The 27,772-nt window shown below is 39.9% G+C and overlaps 1 protein-coding gene and 1 long non-coding RNA gene across 4 annotated transcripts; one reads left to right on the top strand and one right to left on the bottom strand.

Moving 5' to 3' along the window:
• Nucleotides 1–251: 251 nt before the first annotated feature.
• LOC111249331 (uncharacterized) lies at nt 252–27,655 on the bottom strand. Of its 3 annotated transcripts, XM_086987457.1 has the most exons (5): nt 27,005–27,655; nt 26,540–26,666; nt 6,912–7,111; nt 3,696–6,271; nt 252–3,447 (listed from the first exon to the last, which is right to left on the bottom strand). In XM_086987457.1, the coding sequence occupies exons 2-5, from the start codon at nt 26,564–26,566 to the stop codon at nt 2,366–2,368; spliced, it is 3,885 nt and encodes a 1,294-aa protein (XP_086843583.1). In that variant the 5' UTR covers nt 26,567–26,666; nt 27,005–27,655; the 3' UTR covers nt 252–2,365. The 3 variants fall into 3 exon arrangements, with proteins under 3 accessions (XP_086843583.1, XP_022658801.1, XP_086843581.1); XM_022803066.2 differs by having other exon boundaries at nt 26,540–27,655; XM_086987455.1 differs by having other exon boundaries at nt 26,604–27,655.
• Nucleotides 23,305–25,140, top strand: LOC147756255 (uncharacterized). The gene is made up of 2 exons (XR_015326688.1): nt 23,305–23,519; nt 24,325–25,140. It is a non-coding gene; the product is annotated as an uncharacterized LOC147756255 (long non-coding RNA).
• Nucleotides 27,656–27,772: the final 117 nt, after the last annotated feature.

Below are 27,772 nucleotides of genomic sequence, written 5' to 3'. Positions count from 1 at the left end.
TATTTATCTCCTTTCATTCTCTATGCAATAAATATTATCGAATCGGACAGCCACCTCAAATTTTAGAAATGTTTGAAGTCGAGTTACGCACACCAGCTTCCGAATCAGAACAATATTACCTATTTGTCCCAGACATGTCGTATTTGTGATTTGCTGTTACTATATCAATATCTATAGAGTTTCATTCATGTAGAACATATTAGCGAAGTCACCCAGATGCGTGTCATTTTTACCTAAAATAAAATAATTAATAAAACTATGCCGAACAGGCGGAACTGTTTAGCTATTTATTTTGTTTGATATTTTTCCAATTATTTTTTCAAAAATAGTAATTTCAACTCTTTGGCTATCTACGGCTACACGCTGACAAAGTGTCACCAGATAATTATCACCATCATCACCATAATGAATTCAGATGCAAAGGTGTTGTCTAACTTGGTCGTCAGTGTGTTATGACACCCAATTGGCTCATGGTTGTAGATAGCCAAGGACTTGATGTAAATCTTGACAGCATATCATTTACTACTGGCGCGTAGTTTGAAATTTATTCTCGTTTGTCGATCTGCTAAACTGCTACGGACAACGTAATAATAAAGTGCTTTGGTGCAAAAAGGGTTGCTGTGCAATTCTGAAGTAAGATCCTTCAAAAACTCTCTGCATATTGAACTGGCTTGGCGTAATTCAAAGCGAAAACATTCTACAAGTTATCTAAAATATATTGCTTGCGTAAAAAAAAACGTTTAATTCCGTGATCAAAAGGGCCTTTTTGAAACTTTCATATTTCTATAATTATTGCATGGGAGATTACCATTCAAGTCTGCGTGTTATATAGACTTATGGTCTTTGAAGTTACGTTGAAAACATGGCTGAGATCATTTGGTAGACTGGAGAATATTCGGGATATTCAAAGAAATACGTATATTAAAAAATTTCAGATTGAGCTTTTTGCAATGAACAGCACCGTATGATCATTACCGTTGTTTAAATATCGTACAATTTGAAGTGATGAAACTTATTTGACATTTTTAAAGTAAATTATAAACTCAAAATAATGACGGACACCCGAGAAAATCTAGCACATTAATGTCCGAGAAAACACTAGTGTCCACGTCGAAAATGGACATGTGAATGATTTCAGTATATATTGATTTTATTAGGACTATGCTAAAATTAAGAACAAAATCGCGTCTTTAGTTCACTGATAGTTCTGCTTTGAAATATAGATATAAAAATTAAAGAGCTTATTCTCCTTCTTCTGTGATCTTATTCTCCTTCAAAAGTGAATTCTTTGAATTAAATTATATTGAACTCAGGCCGTTTTGCAAAGAATCACGTCACATAATATGTACAGTGATCTGAAAGTGGCGTTAGAAATGTGACATATATAAACTTGAGTGTATATATCTTTTGGCATTTTACTTTTTTGACTAATTTTCTTCTATCATTTATTTACAATCCGACGTTCATTATATTTACATTGCTCTTGTTACAGTCGATTTGTTGAGCGTTATATCCACTTACTTAGTTTGAATATGCTACTTTGCTATTTACAGAACGGCAAGCGATCCTTCTTATTTTCTATTTACCCTGCTATTTTTAACATCGATTGATATAGGTACCACTCCAATAAATAGAAAAAAATCCTTGCGCTAATGATAATTCAGTTTTCCTTGAGATGCCCTTCGTTAACGGCACTGTCGGCTTCGTAAATTGATTAATTCAACGCTTAAAAGTAACTCACTTCAGCCTTAATCTCTGGGCATAACTATACGCTCTCCGTCGAAGGCTTTTCTTTCAAACGCTTCCAGCTTGAACTCGGCTTTAGGGTATCGTACAAATTTCCGCAAGATGAGGCAATTTTGATTAAAACCGTTACTAATTTTGTAGGTCTTGGATGTCGCGATAATAATCTCCTGTCTATAACCACTCATAGTGGTATACATAGTTGTTATCACATGCAATCCGTTCCTATACATTATTTTTATTATTTTAGAGACAAAGGTTCCGCTTTTTCTAAGTATTATTATGGCATGGGTAATTGTTTTCTGAAATATATTTCAGGCGGTCAGCCACTGGCTTTATAAAATCGTTGATTTCATATATCGTTCATAACTCATTTCAATATTCTGAAAACGGTCACTCTGGAAACGAAAATCTAAAAAGATTTCTTAATCGAATCCGTAAGAATTATGTTCACTGGGGCACAAGGAGAATTTTGCTGAACACTTTCTGCATATATCGTTTCTTGATAAATATGTGAAACCAAAACCAGAGTAACTAAAATAGATTTAACTGAAATAAATGGCCTGAGTCAATCTGCGAAAGTTTTCGGCAACTTTTTTCTATTGCAATGCAGATGAATAACTCATCTAATTTGGCGGCTGTGTGTTGGTGCCTTGGATTTAAGTGTACAGTACAATCCCATCATGGCAAAGACGGTTGACACCAGGACAGCCCCAGCGATAACATAGATTATGTCGCGCGATGACGTGAATCGGCCTACGTCACCCACGAATGACTTGCCAATGTTTTCACTGTCCAGTAGCCACACAAACCAGTTTGCTGCGCGCCGCTTACGCGGATCGGAAGCATTCATGCCGACGTCGTTCACTACGGGGTGATTGTCTTGTACGTCGGAATAGTTCCGAGTGTCCCCATTGATGAGGACGGTTTTTGGAACGCTGTGCTGCTCTTCATTGTCTTCTGGAGCGGGAAGCGCTTTTCCACGACGGTCTGAATTTTCTGTCGTTGGTGAATCTTTAGTAAACGATTCTGCTGAGGTCGGCTCTGTGGTCATTAAAGGTGTTACACTGCCATTAGAGGATGTCGCTGTAGCTTGAGCTGTTATCGTAGAAGCTACTGATGTTGTTTTCACTGTCGTGGTTGATGTTGTTGCTCTCGCTTTTGCTGTTCCTGCTGTCTCTGTTGTAGTCACCTCCGATGAAGTCGCGTCTTCCGAATTCGTCATCTCTGTCGTTTTTGTTGTTAATGTAGACGTCACTATTGTTTTTGTTGTTGTTCCTGCGACGGTGGTTTCGGACGTCGTGGTTGGGACGGTTTCTGCTTCTGGCCGTTTCGTAGGCTCTGTGCTAACTTCGACAGTTGGTACTGCCTTAACTGTAGTGTGCACAACTGGTTCTGTACTGGCTTCAACAGTTGTTAAGGATACACGGGTCTTAGTGAGGTCGTATGGAATGGTGGTTGTGTCATTGGAAGACGGATCACTCGTGTCATTTGAGTCTCCCTTAATACCAACAACGAGATCTCGCCCTGCCAGCTTGTGATCTCGTTCTGTAGGCTCATCTACTTTACTGACTTCAGGTATCTCTGTCGTCGAGGCGCTGGTCTCTGTTGTTGTGCCATCATCTTGAGGGCATCGAGGTGGCAACAGTGGTGCGTCCTCCTTTTCGTTTGCGTAATTAACATTGGCAGTTATCGGAAAGTTTTCTGCAACAATATGCGGATAATATTGCACGTCGTTAAGATTAGGTTACATTTCTATAAACATATTAGAATACAGGATCACATGTTGTACGGCCATTTAGCATGGTTATGAATGTACGTAGGGTTTTTCATTTATCGCATCAATATAATAATAAATTATTAAGTATTAGTTGTAGTATACATATTTACAGAACTTCTTATACAATTATAAGCAATCGCACATAATTCAAGTTAATAATGAGGCGTCAAACCTTGAGCGTCATCTGTTACGACAACGGAATGTTCTGTTTGAGACTCTTCTGTAGTACTGTTTGCCTCAACTCCCATTGCCACCGCCTTATCTTCTTTAATTGTTTTTACCATCTCAGAGTTGCAGGTCGATTCTACCATCGCTGGTTCGTCTGCATTGTTCGTCTGCATCTTTTCTGTTGTTGTTCCTGTTGGCGGCGGTGGCGGCAACAGCGAGACCTCAGTGGTAGCATCCGCATCCGGTTCAACTCTTTTGGTGGTTTCATTGGAGCTCGTGATTGCATGATCTGCTGGTGCAATTGGGGCATCTGCTTGGGCCTCCGTTGTAGGCTCATTTATTGTTGTAGTAATCGGCAACTCCATAACAGTAGTAATTTTTTCTGTGCTTGCCCCTTCGGTGAGCTCTATAGCCGTTTTCGTCGTAGTTAATGCGTCCATCGTTCGTTCATTCGTGGTAATTACTTGTTGCTCAGTTGTTATAGTTACTTCATTTGGAGTGGTCATAGACGCCTCAGTTGTGGGTTGTGTGGTTGTCGTTGTTTGCTCGTTCCTGACTCCCGCTGTGTTTGGAGTAGGTAATGGCAGTGCCTGAGTCTCTCCTCTCGTTATCGTTGGCGATTCCGTTTCATTCTTTTCTGACGGCTTCAGAGAGGTCGACGTGGTCGTTGTTGTGGTACTCGAGGTTTTAGGTCTTGGTCCTGAAGGATGGGGATCAAAGAAGTCAACGAAATAATCGTCGTACTCGTCTAAGCGAGTTCTTTCAGTAGATGAGACTGAAGGTGATTTTGTTGTTTTCAAGCCCATGGTTATTGTTGTAGCTCCGGCTCTTCCCGTGACTGTCGTGGTAGTGCTCGTCGTTGTCAAGTTTTGGTCAGGCTTAACTGCCTTCTGAATACTATTGGGGTCGGTGAAGTCCACAAATAACTGATCGTAGTCATTATCGGTGAAGGACTTACTAGTCCTATTAACCGTTAGGCCATTCTCGTCATATTCTCTGTCTGTTGTCGGTATAGATGTCTCGGAGTTATCGCTTTTACCTGAGTTCTTCTTATCAAAGCTCGGTGCTCTGGTGCTGGTGGCAGTCATGTCGGTATCACTTGTATCGACAGGAATTATTGTCGTTCTGGGTTCCTTCGTTACAACTACAGCATCGCTTTGGGTAGCAGATGGTTTAATTTCTTTTTTACCTAATGGTGAAATGTCGCTATTCCCGGATTCATCGCGTGCCTCCTCTGTTGTTGCTGTTGTCATCGTAAAGACTACGTCGTTCGAGCCAAGCGACTTTGAATTTTCTGTCAATGAATCCTCCAACCTGTCGGTCTCGTCCGGAGTGTCTTTATTTAGGAATGTCGTAGAAATATCGGGTTTTGGTGTTGTTGTTTTGGGAGGAACATGTTTAGCCGGCGCAGACCTAGAGTCCTTCGCCAGGTTACGGGAAATGGTCATGGATGTACCGCTTGGATGGCCTCTCTTCCCACTGCGACCTTCAGGTGTCAGAAACGGAGCATCGTACGGAAAATTAGAAGTCAGCGCTGGGAAGTAGTTGAACACGAAGGGTTTTTTCCTAAACACGGGTCCTTTTCCGGTTATTGGCGAACCTCGACTGAACTGGCGAGAACTATGTATAAAGGGTCTAAAAAAGGTGTTTTGCACAGGACGTGTTATAAGCAGTGGGTTCTGATAATTTTTTATAAAGTCGTTGAAGCTGGGGACGAGCGTGAAGTTTTTGTTATTATCTCTGAACCAGAAAAACATCTCTTTCGGGAGGTTGGAGAAAAGGCGAGGAACTGGCGGCAACGCGGGTAGTGGAAGAGGCAGAGGTGGCGCTAAAGTTGGCTGAGCCAGAACTCTAGTCGGAACTATCTGCGGTACCTCTATGCCCAAATCTTGCGTGTATAAGGGCGGGTTCAATGTCGGAAATGGGGCCTGCGACGGGTTGATCGGGTTCACCATGACAACCACATTGGGTCTCGTTGGATCTTCGCTCAAAGCAACAACTGTTGGATGATTGTGGAAGGGATGCGAGCACGAATGCAAAGGATTTAGCGTAGGTAGTTCAAGGACGTTGAATAAATAAGGTGTCTGCGTTGCCTTTTGGCCCAACACAAAGTATTGCGTGCTACCTTCATGTCCTCTCGGTAGTGTTCGAATGCTGGGTTTGAACTCAAACGATGGTTGTACAGATACCTTGGGCAGAGTAGGCATTCTAGGCAAGGGGGGCAGCGAAAGTGGTGGTTGTGGAATTGGGGCAGGTTTAGAAGGAAAGTCAGCAAGTGGAGACACCGGCGCTCCTTTCTCGCCAAGAACCAGTCCACCATTCAGTGAACTGGCACCAGGAACATGATTCAGAACAACTTGGCGATAGTTGAATGCTGAAGGTAATTGAGCGTGCGTTACGACTGCGTCAGAAGTGTTCTGCTGGGAATGGAAAGATCCGGCGCTTAAGAGCACATTAAGACCGTTCGTGACAGAGCCTGGCACACTTTGTAGAAAGCTTGATCTATTTGAATCGCTTAAAAATGACTGCGCTGATTGCTGGAATGCCTTAATGTCAAATCCGGCGGGGTTCCCGAATAATCTAGGAAAATGATTTAATAAGAATGGACGAATTATTAGCTTGCGGATCAAAACATAGGTTTCTGTTACAAAAGGGAATTGTGTACTTTTTTTTTACCTAGATATCATTCGTGAGCTGTCTATATATATATATATATATATATATATATATATATATATAAAAAAAAAGAAAAAAAACGTGCGAATCATAAAATTATAGTCCTCACACACAATAAAAACGAACGGTTAATCATATGATTCTGTTTTATTCGTTCTAATAGAGAAAAGTCGTGTTTCGTACACATACGTATGGAAGCCCATCTCGCGCTCGCTTTGTGCCCGCAGTAATTATCCTTATTTCGAAAAGATGATTCCTCATATATGTGTATATATATATATATATATATATATATATATATATATATATATATATATATATACTTTTTTTTATTTACAATTTGTTTTTATGTTTTACTCAACGTGTTCTATATCAAAGGTCATCAATATCTACTTAAATAATACAGTGTACCGGATTCTTTTCGTAAAAATGACTAAGGAGAGTCTTCGGTTGACGAATGCAAAATGACTCAACCAGCAAGAGTATTTGGCGTAAGCCGTTAAGGCGAAATGTAGTCACCATATTAGTGAACTCGTATGCTCACCTAGTTTCGTCAGGAGTTCCAATTTGAAATGTCGCCCTGTGGTGTTCTCCGCGAATGATGTATCCATATGGAGAGCGTTTGATTTTAGGAGCGCGCCGAGAATGTCCGGCGGCGGGTTGTCGGGATGCTTCGGCAGGGTCAGAAGGCAGCGTCCCGTTGGCTGCGTACAAGCTGCTAGCAAGCAACAGCAGCAATAAAACCTGCGCCGACACAGAATCAGTATTGAGTCACTCGGTGCATAATCATCTGTATTGTAAAAAAAAGCGAGAGAAATAGTAGTAGTTGGGCTTTGTGTTTTTTGACTAGAAATAGGTCTATGTTTTACGTGATCTGCTACGTGAACAATAGTAGGTCGGTATAAAACTGCTTGTTAATAACCTTGCTCTAACTGCTGACAGAATGTAATATCTGCAAGACGGATGCAAATGTTTTTTCTTAAGTCAAAAGGACACGCTATGTTTTTCGTTTAACCGGATCTTTCAGCCTCTTTTTCGTCGATCGTCTTCCACTGGTCGGCAGTCAAAGACAAAGGCAGTAAGGATTAAGCTCTACACTATTTTATACGTTTATATAGTTATTTAAACGTTAAACACGAGGCCTAACGCAGCCTGTTTACTCACACCAATCATTATTTTGGCTAATAATAATAATATTAATATCAAAAACTACAATGATTAAAATCAACGGTCCATCTTATTTATTCTTACGGGGCGGTAGTTCACAGGCGATTTTCTGGACTCATATACTTCGATCAGTATTTAGTCGGTCACTCGGCAGGTCCTTGATTCAAGGATTAGTTTTGTTAACAAGGCTTGAACGTAAAATACATTGTTTAGTATTATGTTGTTTGGATGACCTGACGATCAGCGGCGGCACAGATCATTGTATTCACGTGCCATCAATTCTATAATGCTCTTATTTATCGACTCCTTCATCGATCAAGGTAAACGCATCGATCGGCTTAAAGGTTACATCAGCCGCATACGGCCGAGGACGTTGCCTTTTTTTCTACCATCAGAAATATCTCATAGAATAGGGATCATATCGATAAGCACCTAAGTCGTGAACGGTAAGCGTCGATTATTGGTTTAGCATCTCACAGTCGCCTACATGGCTAGAATTATTAGAAAGGCCATCGCTGCAAACATAGAGTTCTATCGGAAATGTAACCGAGCTGGTAATTGCGACGTTGCTAGATGCATTGTAGAGACGCCGGGTAACGATAGCAATGCTTTAATGAAGCAAACGGGCAGGACGTTATAGCGTGTATTGGAAATATACTGATATTATATGCGTTAGTACGACTAGGCATAAAGTAATAGTGTTAAACGTTACCGATTGATGGGGATCCGTAGTAGCCGTAAGCCATATAGCTGATAACTTGGATTAGATTTGAGTTTGGCAACATAGTGAACTATGTGCGTCAAACGATAGCATAAGAGCTCGTATTAGAATGGCGAAAATATTCGCTGCTCATCTCATGGTGATTCGTCTAGAGTGATTTCCATAAGCTCTGACATTTTTTTAATAACGATTGACCTTTTGGAGCAATGCCACTTCTGCTATCCACGATTCTGCTGCTTTGGCCTAGAATTTTCAGTTAATCCTTCCAGAAGATCGTTTCCTTGAAGACTGGATGCCTAGAAGATGATATTCTACGATATCGAAAAACCAACTTGGTGATGTGACACGCTGCTCTATTCCTCTGTTTATTCTAACGTAAACGTAATCGTCTTAGATCATAGACAAACACTCGCAAAGGTAAATATCGCATCTGTTTTAAGTACGTCTGCAATATTATCTTAAACGGTTCATATACCAGCGGCCACGAATCGAGCGTCGAATGAAAATACCGCCGTTTTTTGATTATCATTATAGAGATCGTCAAAACGCCGCTTTCTAGAATCAATATAATAGTTTTTGGTCTTCTCTGATCTATTGAGATTAACTATTGCTCAACTGTGCCAGATTTTTGGCATTTCTCGTCTGATCTTGCCGTTCACGTATGCTTAGCGCAAGTATGACAAATGCTGGCTTGCGTTCGAATAACCTATGTTTATCGTATTCCCCTCGGTGATGTCGCAGCATGTTATTTTGCTACTATCAAAAGTGTTTCCTTTTAGTTTTTTAAAAAAAGTTCTTAAAGTTCATCGACGAATGGAAGAAGTTGTACATGTACAAGTCGCCGGAAAAGCGCTTTGTGTATTAAATCGTTCCAACGAATCAGATCTTCACTGTTTCTGTACATGTCCGGCTCACAATTTACGCCAACTGTAGCTAATGCTCAGTTAACTATCTTTAACTGTTCTTAAGTGCCAAAACGTTTTGTTGTGAAGCGCTGTCGCTTGAATTCGATCGTAAATGATTCTGTATCATGTACAGAAGTACATGGAACTGTATAGTAGCTACATGTCGATCTATTAATAACTGTCATCCACAGCAGAGTTACCTCGGCGAAATTGTGTGTCCGGGGTGAGCGGGTCCTATCATGTTGATCCGGCTGCTTAAACCTTTCGTAGTTAACTTTTATTTCAATAAAACATCATTGAATTACATGACCAACGTAGGATCTGCTGGTATCAAAATTACGCACAAATAAAACTATATGTAATATCTTAGAGCAAATGATTTAGAGATGAAAAATAGGAACGCGATCGCCTTGACTCCTTAACACATTTTTACATTACTTAGTTAAATGTTTATCAATTAAAACACACTACGAAACGCTTAGTTTTTTCTGTAACAAGCTCCATATCAAGTATTCTTACCGTTCTATGCTAGAATGCATAATTATTAAACTTCATTAAAAGTAAAAACTACGGTCTCGACCTTTGCTCTCAACTTGTAGTGCTACGGGGATCTAAATAAACGTCGTTGAAGGAGCTCGGAACTATAGAGCCCTCGAGTGTTGATGACTCCCCTGAGACAATATCTACTTAACATACAGAAGCCGACATGTATCATATTGGTTCTCAGTTGCTCTGTCTTGCTATAGGTATGTAAATCAAGGTGACGCGTTCTTATCATAGGATTCAAGAATATGAATGCATACAGGTATTTCAAAAGCTGCTTCTGCATGTAAAGCATGCTTTATTGTGGAATCATCTGAATATTACAGGCAGTACAGGAGTACTGCCTTTACATTTTCCTTACCCGAAATAGACGATATTGAGATAAAAAACTGAAGAATCGTCTTGACGTTAGACTTGCGAAGCGAACGTCATCTGGAACAGTGCACCCCACTCGCAGGGCAGTTGCGAGGTTTGGCTAAGCCAACCATTGATGTTTCGCATCATTGGATACCGTGAGCATCGTAAAGATTCAGATACTGAAGTGATGCTGTTTGTTTTTGCAGTGAGTCAAAGCAACTCTAAGAATGGCAGAAGGTTTCTGTGCTATTGCAGTAGCGCACATCTATACACCTCAGAGATGGAAAGCTATGATTTTGAATTGTCAGAGGTAGACAATGGTTGACACTTCCGACATAGCTGTCGGCACCGTAGGCTATATCCGTGTTTCATTGGACAAGGCCGCCAGTAATGGGGCAGAAAACATAACGGTGTTAAACAAAAACTTGTCAACTAATAAGCATGTCGAATCTACAAGAGGTTCGAACGATGGCCATACAAAACGGTTCTGAAACTCCACGTTCTAGGTCCCCATTGACTGATTTACATAATTCTAAATTTGGACGCGAAGTGTGTCTAGGAACCTAGACCACTTCGCGTTCGCCAAACTTCGCTTGATGCTGGAAATCAGCTTTTTGAAATGCTTTGATGCATTTATGGTTGGTGGTAGATTTTGCAAAAAGTGAGTTTAGTTTGCTGTTTTAATCAGTCGGAAGCTTTTGAAGACAACATGGTACTTGTTTCTGTAATTTTCTCCTTTCTTCTGCAGTCATTTTTGAAGCAAAGTTTAGGACACACGCACATATAAAACTCAAACAAGAAACAAGCCTTTCTAGTGCAACCTAAAAAGAGCATGCTATTTCGAAAGAGTCGCTTACGAAAAGCTAACTAGAGTAGAAATACAAGATACAAGTTTGCTCGTGGCGGTACGTGCCTAATAATTAGTCATTTATGTAGTATTGTTTAGAAGCTTAATTGATGCGCGAATGTCAAAACGATATAAATACATTAGAATCAGTCTCAATACATCGAATGCCCACGTGCATATGACAAGTTACCCGTACTAAATCCGATATCGTACTAAATTGACTTAACAAACAATCCGTCCATGGGTTTACGCTAGACAATATCTAGAACAAAAATGGTTAAATATCACGCCGATAGTGAATAATGACAGTGCAGCTAAATTTGCTTTTTATGAAAAAAAAAAAAAAAAAAACACATTTTCATTCAAAGGCCAGTCGCCTGAAGACAAGGCGCATTGGACACTGAGCCAATCCAACGCGACTGCGCTGTGTCCAACAGCGTCGAAACATTCTAATATCGACAGAAGCCGAAATAAGCGGATTACCACAGCACGAACTCGCGATCTATTAGCTGGGATCAGTGAGCTTTTTGTATGCTCATATAAGCAGAAGTGACAGCAAGCAACTACAAATAATTGCAGCAGCAAAACTGACTAACATGATATTGTACCGTAAACAATCGTTTCTGATGATTCCTCTTGAATCGAGCCGTCGTCGAAAACAGTAATCTACTTTCCTACCGTTTCAGTCGACGCAAGGTGGGTTAACGCCTAGATGCCGTATGTAACAATACGACCATGCTGATGATGCTGTCGAGGCGCACTATTGGCTGTGTCTCGACGTTGGGAACTGTTTAACATTGGTTCCCGAGTGCAGGCCATGGCCATAAGACACAATGAACATTGTCAATTTACTCTAAGCATCTAGTCATCTACCGGAACAGGTAGAAAGCGTCCGATCTGTAAACATTCAGCACTCAAGCTATGGAAGTGAGGCATCTCGCGGGTAAAAGGTAGATGGCTCATCGGATATGACGAAATACCGTATGACTTTATCCGATTACGAAATTTCGTTGCGGGGGCCTTTTGTATGTGCTTGGTCAAGCGAGAGGAACGGTGACGAATTATACGCGAACGAGCTATGCCTGTTTCTAATACAAGTCGCAGATTGACGCTGACTGCGAGTCATTTCGTTGAATGAGGTATCAACCGGCATTCGAACCGCAGCTAGCACACTCGTCTCGTTGGCAAACCTTATCTCATCGTCGAGCTGGCAAGAACGAGCGCGGAATAGCAATGGCGTGGCTGGAAAGATAACTATATAAGAAATGGGATGAAATAAGCTATGGAGTGAACGATATTGAGTAAAGACGGCAGTATAACTGGGAAAAAAATACCGGCAAGGTGTTACAATTCAACAGCAAGTACACATGACGATACGAAATTACGTCGAGTTTGTTGAAATAATTATCTGTGTACAGTCGTTTATGATTTTTGGCTTGCAGTGATTGCCATGCGTATCGTAAGTGCGCGGGATCTTTAGTTACGCTAACAGAAATGAATGAATTGAAAAAAAATTTGATTCGAAGTATTACTCGTTTGCCTTTTCGACAAAACAGTTGCTCAGTTTCACGTATTTTTCGGCCGTAAGACATTTCTTCATATCTACGAGGCAAGTACTCTAGAAGTTTCTGTTTGAATGCTATATAACAATACACGTATGCAACGAACCGCTAAAGTCCGCAGTGCGGTAACATGAAATCGACCTAAATCCATACTGTAACCAACAGGAGATCTATTATATCAGAGTTTGATTTCCTCACATTTTTCTACGTAGATGCTGATGAATGCGATGCTTGTTCTGCTACGATTTAAATTAAAAACTTGTCTTGTTAACTTCAAGTTGACGTTGATAGTACATATTCATCGTCGATTGGAGCAGTACAGCACGCGAGATCTGTACAATGTCTATGAGCCCTAACCTTATGCATTACGCGGTTAGTGTTGCATTTGCGACCGCCAATGTATTTGATTATTAAGGCGATTAGTAGACCATATGTGTCTGCGTTGCTTTCAGTTTGTTTATAGAACATAAAGCTATTTTAGTGAAGTAGTTTCCATTTTTTAAACAAATCTTCTCCATTCTGTGCATTTTTATTTGACGAGAAAAACGTGCTGGCCTTAGTCGTTGAAAAAAAAATTAGCCAGATAGCAAATTGACTATTATGAGTACGATTGGATCGGATATTGTTTAGCTTATGAACTTTCAACGACCAGCACCGGTAACCGTCGAGGCTCTTTGGTAACTAATAAAGGCAAATAAAAATGTTCTACTTTTGTTGAAGATGATATAGTTCTCTCTGTTTTGGCCAGAGACATAATTGTTGCAGGTCTGCGCACCTTCTCCTTTAGGTAACGAGCAACGACGCAGGTATATGTAGCTATATTCGATATACGCTCCAGCATAGGGACCTTCTCATCACATTGTCAATCGTGATCAGACGGTTGACAATGTGATGACAAGGAATTAACGCCATTGTCTGTTCATTTGACGGTCACATCTATATTAAACAGCACTTGAACATGTTCGGTCTATTCGCCATAACATGTGCAATAAAAAGACAATACCCATTGGTCTTTCTATTATAATGTTGATCCAATGCAATGATTTACCTAAATATATATAGCTATGCCGTATCATAATACCTTATTGCTATCGAGTCGAAATAAAGGATACTCCAAACAAAAACCAGCATATCAGCTTTTCTAAGGTCCATCTTCATCATGGCTACTATGAATATTTTGACAAAAGGGTGAGTAGGGCCTACTTTGTACTCATTTTATCAATAGTTTTCTTGTACGCTGCAACTATAGTAACAGTCCAGAGCTTGCCATTTTCTGTCCTTCGAACTTGATAAACCACGAACTTAAATAATCTTATGTACACATAGGCTATCGAGGCAGCAGTGTTCCAGAGTGACCCGAACTTGTTCCGTGGACGTCACGAAACGTCACTGTTTCTAATGAACATCCCTACCTTAAACGTCTTCTCAATGCATTGCTTGATGCGTGAAACATCGACGTTGACAGATATGGTCATAATGTGTACACCGAGATTGCACTGATGTTCTGCAGACATCAGTATGAATCGTCTATGGCCGGATTTCTGAAGACTTCTATTTATGATACAAACTACATAACGTTGCAAACTTACGAATCGCATGACTGAAGTTCATTCGCTAATGTGAGAATCGACAGGTTTTTCGACAACTTTACACCATTGTATTCAATTTCGACACATTGCACTTTTTTATAGATCAAACGAATGGACACGGGAGAAAGGTTTCCGCTACATAGCTTTCGTCGTTTGTTGCCGCAGTGAATTCTTACCTACTCCCTGTTTTTGCCTACCCCCCTGGTTACGTAAGTCGTAACCTGCCGATGACTCTGTTACGTATCAATTTAGGGAGGCCCTTTTCCATTTCGCTCATTTAATTACTACTACATAATTTATAACTACGTGTATTACTACATAATTTATAACTCGGATTTAGCTTTAGCGAAACAGCAGAGATGGATTCGATCTTGCCTTGAGTAACGGAAACCGCCAATATTCGTTTGAGAGATCAACTAACAATGACGATAGCGTTGGTGTTGATAACGAGTGCCAATAGCAAATTTTTGGAAGAAATGCTTAGTGTCTGGTGGACTGATCGCCTCCGAAGGTGACAGAGTCTGCGGAGAAAGAAGAGGGAGAAATGGCGGAAGACTATTGAATGAACGAAGAAACTGTTGTTCAGTGTCGGGTATTCTTTGGGGCAATTAAAGCGGTCGAGGCGGTCAACGCCGATGCCGTAACCGCCGATCTTGAAGACAGTAAGTTAACAAGTAGGATGAAGTAGCCTAGAGAAAAGGAATCGCTTTGATAAATAGTCATACGAGATAGAAGACGATAATTTATAAGAAAAAAGTCGTCTTAATGCACGAACTTGCCCAGTCAGTACTCGGTCGCCCGGTTAAAGAAGATCACACTTAGCTAGTTTAAATGTAACGAAGCTGCCTCTAATAAATGTCGCGCGTCCAAAAAGATTATTTCGAGTATTGGCATTATAAACCCTAGAAAAGATGTGCAATGAACATGTGTCGTGCACAATGTCCAATTATAATTTGATAAGGCAATTTTATAGAACTGTAAATTCGAGAGAAGCATGCCATTGGAAAATAAAGGCTTCGTTTCATTGACACTCCATAGGGCAGACAGCCGGATAATTTATAGAAAAAAGAAAAGAGCGCTAGCGTTATTCAGCTTATTAGCGCAAAGTGACAGCTCCATGACGCCCAAACCCACAACTTATTTTTGCAAAAAGCTATCGATTCGGAACTCAAAGAAACGCAAAAGCAATCCGTATTTTTCCTAAACTGAGTCGAAACCTTTACAGATACATTCGTCTGCATACAGGTCAAAAAAACAGTTATCAAATATCCTGCATTGGATAGCAATAAGCAAACCTGAAATTTTCTTTAAATTTGCTGACCTTTCAATGAGATTCAAACATTTCTGCCAGAGTTGGGGACGTCTAATAATAGTGGAAATAAATGGCTTACTCGAAAGCAAATGTTTGTGAAGATAATAGAGAACTTCAACGTATTCATTCGAGCTCTTACTTTGTGTTTTTGGGGCTTGCCTGTCTTTATGATGATTCTCTTTTCCCCGGTAGTAACTCAGCAGTTCTTACTTATGTGTATATAACCGCTGGTTAGTTGAATAGCTCAAACTCTCATCTGGCCCCAGCAGGTTTACACGTACCTAACATTCGTCAAAATGAAAAAAGAAAGTTATATTTTACATTTCAAGTTAAACGTAACTGTTCCACAAAGACCGGGCAGACTCTTGGTGATAAAAGTAGAAATTCCTAGACAACGTTAAATCGACACAGGCTTTCACCGAATGTGTTATGAGTATATACTTTGTCAGCGAAAAATCCGGTGGAGATTGCCTGAAAAGGTGACGTTCCTTTTAATGTCGCAACACACAAGCTATAGCGGCCGTACAAATCTCTGAAGCTAATATGATTTTTGTGGAAATCTATTAAATAGTTACGTGCAAACCGCGATTCGGTCGATTCGATAACAGTGAACATCTGATTACAGTAGCTTTATGGAAACCTGATGTGTCCATTGAAATAAGTTGATTGCTTAATTTTTTTTTCTTCGCTTTTACCAAATTCATTAACCTGTACTGCCATTGGGTCGTGCTTATCTTAACTTAAGTAGCCAACATTGGCAATGTTGAGTTGATCTTTTTAGAAAGACAGAATAAATAGAAAAGGCTTTTTGTAACGAAACTTATCATTCCATGTCTGGGTCGGGATAGAACTCGACTTACCTTCAGTGACTAAAGACAATGTTAGTATGCAAGCTCACGCATAATATTTCTCTGGTAAAATTACTTTTTTTTTATTGAAGATACATAATGTGCTCGGGATACGACAGTATGAAAGCGGTTATTATTCTTCGCAACATCGGAAACAATTACTAGATCAAATACACGCTTACTACTTAACGAAAGTAGGCAAGGCAATTCCTTTAAAGTTATAGCGAACTTCGTGCAGCTTTTGTTATTTGCTTTCCGTACTTCAAATTTATGTTTATACGGAGTACTTTACAGCCATAGGTGAACCTGAAAGAACTACGTGCTCGGTGGCATAGCGGCTGACGTGCTTGTTTTACAATAACCAAGCCGGCACTGTTATTCCTGTATCGTTTGTGCACCATGGTGCCAATGAATATTCAAGAAGCGATTATTTTAAGACGATATATATATATATGTATATATATATACATGTACAGACTCTGCGAATTAAACGACCGAAAAAGAAAAAAAACCTTATCACATGTGGCTTTCCTATTGCTTTACCGCGAACTATGTAATGACGAAGGGGGAATCAATGTGAAGCAGCGAAATTCAAAATCATATTTGAACAACTCAAGTCTTTCTGTCTGACAAATGAAAAAAATCGATAGGAAAACTAATAGACAAATCACATAGAACAACATTACCTATCTATTCCTGTTCTAATTGTCTGAATTCTCACACAACTACAACGAAATAATTATCTACTGTGCTTCGTTACTATACCTTCGTTCGTCTTTGTGCTATAATAGCATACGTGAGAGCTGTCCGGCAGCCAAGCGAATCAACATGTCAAACCCCCATTGGGTGGGGCGCCACAACACCGTAGCAACTGCTTTTGGTACGGGTACTTGTATCCGTGGTGCCGTGTTCAGTTTCTGGATTGTGCCCTACGGTATGCAAAGTACTCACTATGTTTACGCCGATCTACCTTTAAAAACTAGCAAGTAAATGCTGGTAACAATCCAAGCACAAAGGGGTTAACGGTAGTCAAACTCAGTCATGCGATAATAGTGGTTTGTACAGATTCATTTTGCTCTGCTATGGAAGTTGAACAAGCATAATTGTCATGAAAGTACATGAAAAACGCGTCCTTATGGACATGCAGGGTTGATCACGTCGAACTTGTTCGCAAAAAAACGAGATAATTCCTGGCATTTTTTGGGTCTGCACTAAAGTAGTTTATGGATAGCAAATACACCTTTATATTTAGATAGAAAAAAACATTTCCAGCGAAGAGAAAAAACATGTCAACTAGGATCTTAATTAGAAGTTTGCTTTCTCAATGGATCATATCTTACGGATTTCCAAATCTCCAAGATTCAAATAAATTGTCCAAATCGTCTGTAAATCGGTTACGTGACTCAAATTACTTGAATCCAGTCGTTGATTACCTTAACTTGTAGTATTATCAATTCGATAAGTATAGCATATTCAGTAGATCAATAAGAAGTAAAATTCGGTGTCTTATGCAAGGACAAGTAAAACCAATTTAGGACTGATTACCCCACTAACCCCTGCCATGGTCGCAGGAAACAAAATGACGCACAAAAGAGCTTTTCTTGTTATCGAACCTCGTTTTCACAATTATATCCAAAGAATTGTCTTTTCGCTTTCTACCATATAAGGAAACAACTCCGCGAAGTTTCGTCAAACTGACGAAGATAGAAATATTGATAGCCTTGACTTCATCTTTGTATCACCGTTGAAATGCCACAAGATTTCATGCTTTCAAGTGTGGTTAAAAACACAAGCTTGTCCTCTTTGAATCTATCCCGTAAGTTTCTAGCTAAACCTTCTTTTATTGAATTACTTCTTAACTGAGGGATCAAAATAATGTCGATAATCACCGTCAACTATAGCCATTATCAACAACCTAGCACAGTATTCTAACACACACATTGCACTATTTTTCTGTACACCGTTTCGGATAAATAGTCCATGTTGACCAGTTTTTCAGCACCCCACATGTGGCATCCCTAAACACATACAGGACACCATATTTATTTTTTGTCATCTCGAGGTGGTTTGAGATTTGTCGTTAATACCGCTCGATGTCGCTCTTCGCTTTGCTTGTATGCACAATTGCATGACAACAATATTACCATATTCGCTTAGACTATATAGAACGACCGTGCCATTGTCTACGTACAGCACGCTATCAACCGCGCGTCGACCAATCCGATTGATCGAATGCAGGCCTTAACTTTATTCGAAAGAAGCGTAAAGACAAATTGCATGAACCAACAAAATTGTGTCGTTTATCCGGATTGCGTGCAAGCGAAATTAGCAGACGAAAAATAACAAGAGATCACGAGATACTGAACGAGAGGGACGAAAGTGGCTGGCGAAGTTATTCAGCAGGAAGAAGTAGCTGCATAACCTTGAATTTTATCCAATCAGAACGAGAACGGTAACAATAAAGCCAAAACGACTCGGTCAAGTGATCTGCAGTCATAACAATGGGAGTCCTTGCTATAACTCGAAAGGCATAACAACGTATGTGGCATGTTTCTTTAGCTTGGAATGAAGATGACAGTCGTTAACAAACGAAGATACAGAAACGGTATCAAGTAACTCCGAGACGGATAAGCCACGAGCAATATTTAAATTTTTCATTTAAAATAATCTTGATATATCGAGTGGTTTTAATAAAATAGAATTGTTGTTTCTTCACGGCGTGCGTACTCGAGGCGTAAAAGTAGAACTGAACTTTAACATGGTATTCTCCTCCTTTAAACATAGATAAAAGTTGGCCAGATGTGTACATTTGTTGTTTGTTTTTGTTTTTCTTTTTTCTTCGTGTATAGTTTAGAGTGATCCTACTGTCCGAATAAGCCTTTGAAATTACCATTTCAGTACAGCAACAAAAATCCGCTCCTTTTAGAAGATTCTGTATCTGGAATTTCTTTTTTAAGAATTTAAGAAACTGCATAGTAGATACCATGTCATGGTAGCCATTTGTCAGCGCCGAAATTCAAGCCTGCGCTGGTTTTAGGCCCATGGTTGCCATGGCAACACACTTAAAAAACACATGTTAGCCACCGACACCAAGTCATCCATTGCGATCCACGATAACCATCGTGTAATCCGTTGCACACAAGAACGGGGTTCCGCATCAGACTTTCGTGTTCAAGAAATGACTATCGTTGAAGAAAAAACGTTTGTGTTTTATTGCAACCGATAATAATAATAATAACAAGTGTTACTATTATTACTAAAATAACAGTGTAATAACTGTTAGCATCGTATCTTTTTTACTCTGTATTATTGCCGTTGAACAAAAATGCACTACCTGAACTCAGTCCATCCTTGAAACTTGGAGTTACGTTTTCGTTTGAACGGCAGACGTTTAAAAGTAGTTCTAGTTTAAATAAGAAAACTAAACTTCCAGACCCCTATATTCATATCTGATACAACGAGGAAATATCCTATATGCAGAGAACTAGCTTTGATGACCTTGCGGAGCAAACTAATTAATTACTCAACAAAGTTCCAAGTGAATTCCTCAAATATTGGCCGTTAGCTAGTTTCTAGAAGATGCCTTTTAGCTAACTGTTGATGTTTAAATTCCTGCTACAATCCTCTATTCCCTCCACTACACTAGTCATTTTCAAGACATATGTAATAACTACAACACGTTGTCTATCTTTTCTCGTATTTATCAAGCCAACAGAGCACGACTGATCACCGCTACAGTAAATTGTATACATAAATAAACATTGTTGACTGCTATTTCCTTGTAAATTTCCACGGCGCTTCTAGTTCTGTTTGCTCTTTAGACATGTTTCAGAGCACTGCCGAAGAACGATGTACGCATACTGCTGAAGCCGTACGCCTTATTCTCTGCTGCTGGATTATAATTATTTCTGGAAACTTTATCACCGCAGAACGGTGCATATCGCTAAATTTACTTGTCGTCGTATCAGTGTAACTGAATGTGATGCCTCTATAAATCCTATGACATGACCTAGATCAGCTGGGTTGAAAATTGGGGGTTCATCATGCATTTGTGCCTTTGTGTCTAAATATATAGGTCTAGTTCTCTACAAATGGACTAGTAGACTTGGGAGAACATAGTTTTTAACTGACCTCAGCAAATCTAATGCGTATGTTCGGTATTCTCGGACCGTTGCCTCAATTATGGGCAGAGTTTGTCGGCCGCAACAGGGTCATCCTGTAGGTAAATATTACGTTTGTACAAACGCATGATTAGTTGCAACCACCGAGTCTTTAATCGTGTGTTTAAATACGTAGTGTCTAGCGATTTATCGGAAGAAGATTTTTCCTGGCGGAATGTATTTAGAAGGCCATTAGAGTAAACTCTCTTTGATCTCGTACAGCTCATCCGAAATGCATCGTCTGAACAACAGTTGTGCAAGTGAACGAAGTCTTCTATTAAAACTCGCACCTTTTGTATTCACGCACATTGTCCGAGATATGGTCAACGCATCTGGCAAAACAACCCGTTGATAACTTCGATATGTTCTTACATAAAACACCTGGACGAAAAACAATCGACCGTAATGGATACGTAGTCCCTATGACTGTACGCATCGACAACAAACTAACCCTTCTTTTAGCTTCACCACTTTTTTTGTGGATACAAATCGACTAAGCGCTGATAGATAGAAGGACTGGTAGTTTACGCGTTCTCCATTGTGTCGGACATACTTGACCTCTAGGCCAAGTCAGACTTCATGTTCTTTATAGCGATAGATCATGTCGTTTATAGTGTCGGGCCGACAAAAGGATAACTGAAGATTTCCTTTAGGAAGAGATCGCCAGATATTTTATTCGCAGGAATCAGAAAGTAAGGAGATTCTTCTGCGGAACCTGCCATTGCCGCATACATGGTCTCGTAGAATCTAACCGGAATCTTATTTTCGGCCGTGATTCAACGAACTGATTAATAAGTCAAACATTACATTTTATATTTATGTCAAAGAAATTATGTTGATAATAAGTAGACCAAAACGAAATTTGTTTTTTTTTTCGCACAGCCGAACTACAAAATTGATTTCTGATGCGAACACACGTGAGTCCTACACAGATCCAGCGAAAGAAACATGATTCTAGAATATGTAGCGAATATTATGGGGTGTCGATCATTTTCGACAAAGATCTTATGATGTGGCAGTTTCTAGCGAGCAACGAACGATCCATTAACCCAGTAGAATAGACAGATCAATATGTGAAAGTTACTCATCCGAAAACTGAAAACTTTGTGATTTGTGCTTCCACAAAGCGCCCAGCACGCACAATTGAACGATGCCGTACTCGGCGTAAGACAATTACTTATATGAGTAATCTCCGCCATATTACCATAGCACGAGGAAAGCTCACTCTAGTAATTTAAAATTACGTCGTAGACAGGCGGAAGGATAGTCGAGATTTATAGTTATATGATTTGCAATGCTCCAAACATAGCGACAAAGTGGCGCTTGGAAGACGGCCGATAATGATAAGCCAGCAGATACCCTCATAAAACAGTCTACAGCAGTTCAACCCATACATTGAAGCCACTATTCGACCGTAGGGTCCATGGGCCAGTAATGCAATGCCTACCCCTTACATATATGAAGTGGGTGCGTATTGTAAAAGAAGGCTGTTTGCCGACGTGTGATTAGCTCTAAATGGCCGTGGCTAGCAATACGACAGGTACTGAGCCTCTGCCTATTACATATGTACACGCTGGGTCTGGAGATAAGCCATATATATCAGTAGGCTTGCTCTCAATTGGTTGGTTCAAACAGTGCGCCTGCTGTAAAATGTGTTGGGTTTCGTCTTCGAAAAAGTAATGCAAAGCAGCGATATCTAGGTGCTATTCAATGTAAAGGTCCAAAGAACTTTTCAGGTCCGCCGCGATTGCTTTCTAATAGATGGTCTATGCGCATGTAGCTATCGTATATGGACTGTGCATCACAGGTGTATTCACTTTCTAAAACACGAGCACATGCTTCCATGAAAAGTATTTGACACGAGCATCCTGCTCAAAGAGAGACTCATCGTCACCCATGTCGTTGCAAGCAGGCGCCGATCACTTCGTGCTATTGAAGTTGTCTCATTTGACAATTGTTTTCAATACTAGACAGTCAGCCTTCAAAAGTGCAAATATCTACTGAATTCATTTAAAAAGACAAAATTTCATCAAAATTAACTATTAAATTAATTTTATGAGCTACTTAGCGCTTATTTAAATCTATCCGGGTTCCGGCTTTAGATTAATTTCAAATACTTTCATCCTAAGTAACTTGTTAATGGGGTAGGTTAATGGGGTAAACGTTAGAGACGGAGAGAAATATATTTCTTTTTTACATTTTGGTCATACATTTGTTTGCTGCAGCGAGATTCATAAGCCCGTCAAAGACATTTATGAATTGAGATGTCCTAAATCGCAGCTTTTACAGGCTGCAACTAATAGCCTCAGGAGGCAACTCGTTTTTGCTTTTACACCACGACGAAGGTTCCTCAACTTTTTATTTAATGATTTGACATTAACAAACAATACTTAAAAGATAATTTATATCATTTAGGTAGTAATAGATGACATAATAGAAACAAAAAGTCATAATTTAATTCGTTGGCTGACGTTAAAATTGACTCACTCAGATTAGGTTCAAATCGTCATTATTGCTTACTAATCCAATAGAGATATTTTAAAAATATCTCTATTGGATGATCTGAGAGGGTATGGACAATACACAGTGCCATGAGGGCATACGCATCAAACAAAGTATAGCATGTATAATGTTGTATCACTGTGTTTTGTTTTATTTTGTGAACGTTTATTATTTCTATCGCACGTATCAAGCGTTCTGTGCTTGATTCTAAACAAAATCCTGTACGTTTAATGATGTTGTGAGGAAATGGCCATAGAATAGCCTTGTTACTATTTCAAATAGACCAAGTAAAATGAATATTTTCCAGGCAAATAAGGATTTTTTCAGTTACAAGTCGACTACCCCGGTTACAGCACACCTCTTCGATTGTAAATTATTCAAAGGAACGTAGCGTCTACAAATAGTTGTTGACAGTGGAGCGCGCAGTGTCGAGAATGACTTCTGCTATATTCGGAAAACTCGCCAGTCGACGGATCTTGCAGACTGAGCGACAGGCGGCGCGGGAGGGGGCGATACGACAATGGCTTATGATAAAATATACAACAACTATAAATAGCGGGAAGAAACGGGTTGAAACAGAAGTCTGACGATGAAGATTGACCGATCGGTTATCCAGAGGGAGCTCAGAAAAGCTCTCAGGTAATTAGAACCTTCGCAGGTCCATGGGTTAACGGCACGATAGCTACAGAGCAATAGTATGACAGGCAGACTAGACTGCCCATAGGATTAGCTCTTGGCCCACAGCAGATTGACCTTGCAAGTCGATGACATATCCTACATATGACTCAGGAACATCGTCAATAAACTTCAGCGACATGTCGACAAGTTTTGGTTGCAAACAGTTTCTCGAATATATCAACGCGGACTATGAATGTGGGGGAAAGATCGGCTGAAGGCCACCTTGAACATGGCAGGAAAGGCCAGTTTATACTACTACGGTCTCTCTAACTAAGTAACAAGGCAGTGTTTTTCAAATATATTACAATTGTTTAAATACATATTAATAGCTAGCTTCAGACACGTCTATGCTGAATTGTATCGGTGTACTGGAACTGCTCGCGTTTTCGATTGCAAGGATTTAATTAGCCCATCTCCGACCATTTTAATGTATATTAGCGTTAAAAATAGGCAGGCGAGTATATTATATAGTTCCAGAGTACATGGCTTACTTGCCAAAAGCAGACCTTCAATACCTCGAAATATAATTTGATAAGGCATAATAGACTACGACAAAGTTAAACATACGAATGCGACGCTGCTAAGGTTTTGTAGATACTTTATTCACCAGAAAAACGTTCTATTTGATTTTGTGCAAAGTAAGTAGTGCATTAGTACGAGAGCAATTACTGCATTGTGTTTGGATATATCTTCAGCATTAGTTAACGAAACAATTTTATAGATCTTAGTAAGATCCTAGTAATAATAGTGTCTACGTTCTCTACAGGAAATGGTGAGAGTTGTTGTTGGGCGGTTTGCGGCGCAACAAAGGAAACGTCCGACCGAGACGTCAGAACGTAGAGTTGTAAAAGGAAATCAACTGTAATATATTTCCACTGGGTGAAACAAGCGTTTTATCATCACTTTCATTCTCAATGCCTCGTTTCAAGCTCCCAGCTGCAAAAGCTCTCAAGATGAACTTTAGACATTGGGAACAAATATTAAGGAGACTGATGGGGTTTGGGTGCGATGAGGAACAATGAACGGAAAGGGACGAGCCGATTGGAGAGATTTGTCGTCACGCGTTTTGCTGTATATGGGTTCCACCATAGATTCTGAGCAGGAAAGCAGGTTTGCACAAGCTTAGCGATACATATAGATGCTTCATGCTGTGAGCGGAAATCACTATTGCTCGTTTTTCCTACATGCCGTCTTTAAGTCCTCTGACAAATATGTCAAACTAGTTTTATAAACTCAACAAAATTCGTATAACCGATATGGCGGAAAGTGTGTTAAATGATTAAATGAAGATTCTTCCTGACATCAGTATATTATGTTGTTGACCAGCATTTATGAAGTTCTTGAACAGCCAGGGCGAGTAAATAAAGTCTGATATATTTTTAGTTGTTTCATTGTAGCATTGACGTTTTGCCAATCAGTGTAACTTATTTCGAAGTTGGTCAACGAGCTGGTCATCAAGAGTAGTACCCATAGTATACTATAAGAATATACTCGTAAGGCTAGATTTTGTGTTGTTTGAGGACAACTCCGAAAAGAAAAAAATAAAAGTTTTACGTTGCATGCATGGTATTTAAGTTGATAAGCGACCGGAGTGTTTAGTGAAAGATTTCTAGGAAATTGACTTTTTTTATTTAATTGTATAGTGTGTCAAATTCACTCTCTTGTCTTTAAATCGTTCCCTATTATGTTCATTTAGCAACTCAAAAAAGGTGATCAACCTTACTAGTTATATTATTATTGGTCTTGGAGAATTTGTCTTGGAGAGGGGGTATATTCAACAACTTCGCCAAAGCGGTTTAGTCCCGTAAACAAAAGGGTGTCATGCAGTGCAACAGCATCGTTGTATTTTCGACTCGGGGATTGGAATACAGCATCAAACCAATTCGCGTTAAGCGATTCCGGATTAAAATATTAACGCTATGCCGTGTTCTGAAACGAGCAAACAATTGCCCCTTTAATTAGGTACGTACCTAGCTCCAGTGTCCTTGCGACTCCCGAAATGGAGAGAATCTTACAATTTGATCTCTAGAAAATAGAGGTGCGGCAGTTGCCGTATGCTGGAGTTGCAAAGTATTGGTGGAACCCTTTACTAGAAGATTGCGTTTTGAATTATGACAAACGAATGTAATCGATCGACCATTAACCCCGGACCATGTTAAACTACCAATAGCTTATGAGACTCTCCTGGGTCTCGATGTTAGAATTCATTAATGGGATATAGCCATTAGCTGTAATGGAAATAGACGACTAAGAACGACTAAGTTTTTGCCGGAGAATGCGCACAAAAAGCTGTCGCATTAGCTTCATACAAAACATATACTAAGCATCACTTTTACACACAAGAAATGTTTATACTATTAAATTTTTATCTGTTTATTGCACGCTTTTATTTGTTGAAGATCAATGTTTGTTGAAATCTGTGCAGATATTTCGTTTTTTCTGCCATCAGTTCAGTACGTGGGAAATATTGGGTAACCTCCCATACTTTACATCGTTTAGGAGATGCATAATTTGGGTCCGCAAATGAGAGATTGCTTTAGCCGCGAGACATTTTTCAAAGTATTGATAAGAGTTTGAATTGTTTAGCCTTATTGGCTTCATTTTATTTGTAATTTGTTTGTATTTGGAAGCCGGCCTTTAAAAAAGCTTATACATATTACGTAAAATATAGCTCGATAACGCTTAAAAATCAGAATTTATAAAATAAGGCGAATTCATCACATTGGAGAATGACAATGATGAGCAGAACTGTTTGGCAAATTCTGCCTATACTTGTGACGATGACTGTCGTGCAAAATATTAGTCTGTGCGTTCATTTTTCTTTTTCTCTGAAGGGCACAATACTGGAAAGTATTACAGAAAATAACACACGCAACAATATTTGGTAAAGGAATGTTATTTCGTGTTTTTTTGAATACGTTTCCATACGACCAGTAGCCCATACGATGCCCATTTTTATTAAACTATTTTTTAATCCTTACCGTCCCAACGCTCGGTTGGCATTCCATGACGATGCCGAACTACCCCTATCCTTAGATTACTTGCCGCTTTGTTGTTACGGGTAGAGGACGTTGAACAGGCACATCCGTCTACTGAGCAGATAGAATCCTGAAAAAAACCATATTTCCGCTCAAGCATGCACCGCACTCCTTAGTTTCGACTTGATCCAGAATAACCACAGGGCACCCCAACGCACTTTTCATCTGTGACGACTTTCGTAAACTGAAACGAGACTTTCTGACTGAATTCAGAGCAAATGACGATTCTCTGAATCAAACTGGTGATTTTTACCGGCTGTACTTTTTTCCTCACGACGCACAATAACCGTTTTGTCGTACATTTATTCGTCCTTAGTTCTCCATATAAATTCTCATATAAGCTTACGGCAATTAGTGCCTGTCGATACTTCACACTCTTTAGAGATGACAAGCATAAAAGTTTCTTACTTTATTATATTTTTTCTTGATATCCTACTTCAAGATCACCGCTGATGGTTTCCTTTGATCATCGAATCAAGTATACCGAGTCAGTCTAAAGGGCGCAGCCTCAAAACGAGATAGCGATCCTCAACGTTACCGGAAGCAGCACTATCGCCTGCTGTAGATTTTGTATCGGCGGTACATAATCACCAGCTTGAATCACTAGTTCGAACGGCGTTTCGTGTTTGATAATCCGCTATGTCTATTTGCCCCAAAAAAGGTCCAACGGAGGCATTTGTTGGCAACGGCGGGGCAATAAGCAAGTAATTGCCTGGTTTCTTGTTTGACTATTTAGCGGTTCAGTAGCTTGATATGCGGTATGTACACAGCGGGTCGTTGCTGGTGAGGAGGCAAATGCGAGCGATTTGCTATCGGTCTGCTACCGAAAGCTGTCCTTGGCGAGGGTGACGCCCGAAGCTGAGTTGCTCTTCAGGACAGTACACAGCGAACGTAGTACACGGGACCGGCGGGTAGCAAAGAACACAACGGAGGTGTCCTTACCCCATGTAACCGACGCACACTCCAGCTTTACGATAAGGAGACTCCTAGCTATATTACTAGCAGAGGAGGATTTTCAGTAGGACTACCAGACATTATATGACTACACCATTGATACGATGAGTTGAAGACAATTTTGTTACAGTATAAATGATGTCGATGAAAATGACGCTGGCAATGGGGTGGTGAGGGAGTTTCTGGAGGAGAGGACTATAGGTTGTACATGACGTAATCGAG

Source organism: Varroa destructor, unplaced genomic scaffold (assembly GCF_002443255.2).
Source record: "Varroa destructor unplaced genomic scaffold, Vdes_3.0 BEIS01000004.1, whole genome shotgun sequence".
NCBI classification, from domain to species: domain Eukaryota; kingdom Metazoa; phylum Arthropoda; class Arachnida; order Mesostigmata; family Varroidae; genus Varroa; species Varroa destructor.
The sequence above is the reverse complement of the archived record's forward strand: the minus strand, read 5'-3'. Positions and strand labels throughout refer to the sequence as shown.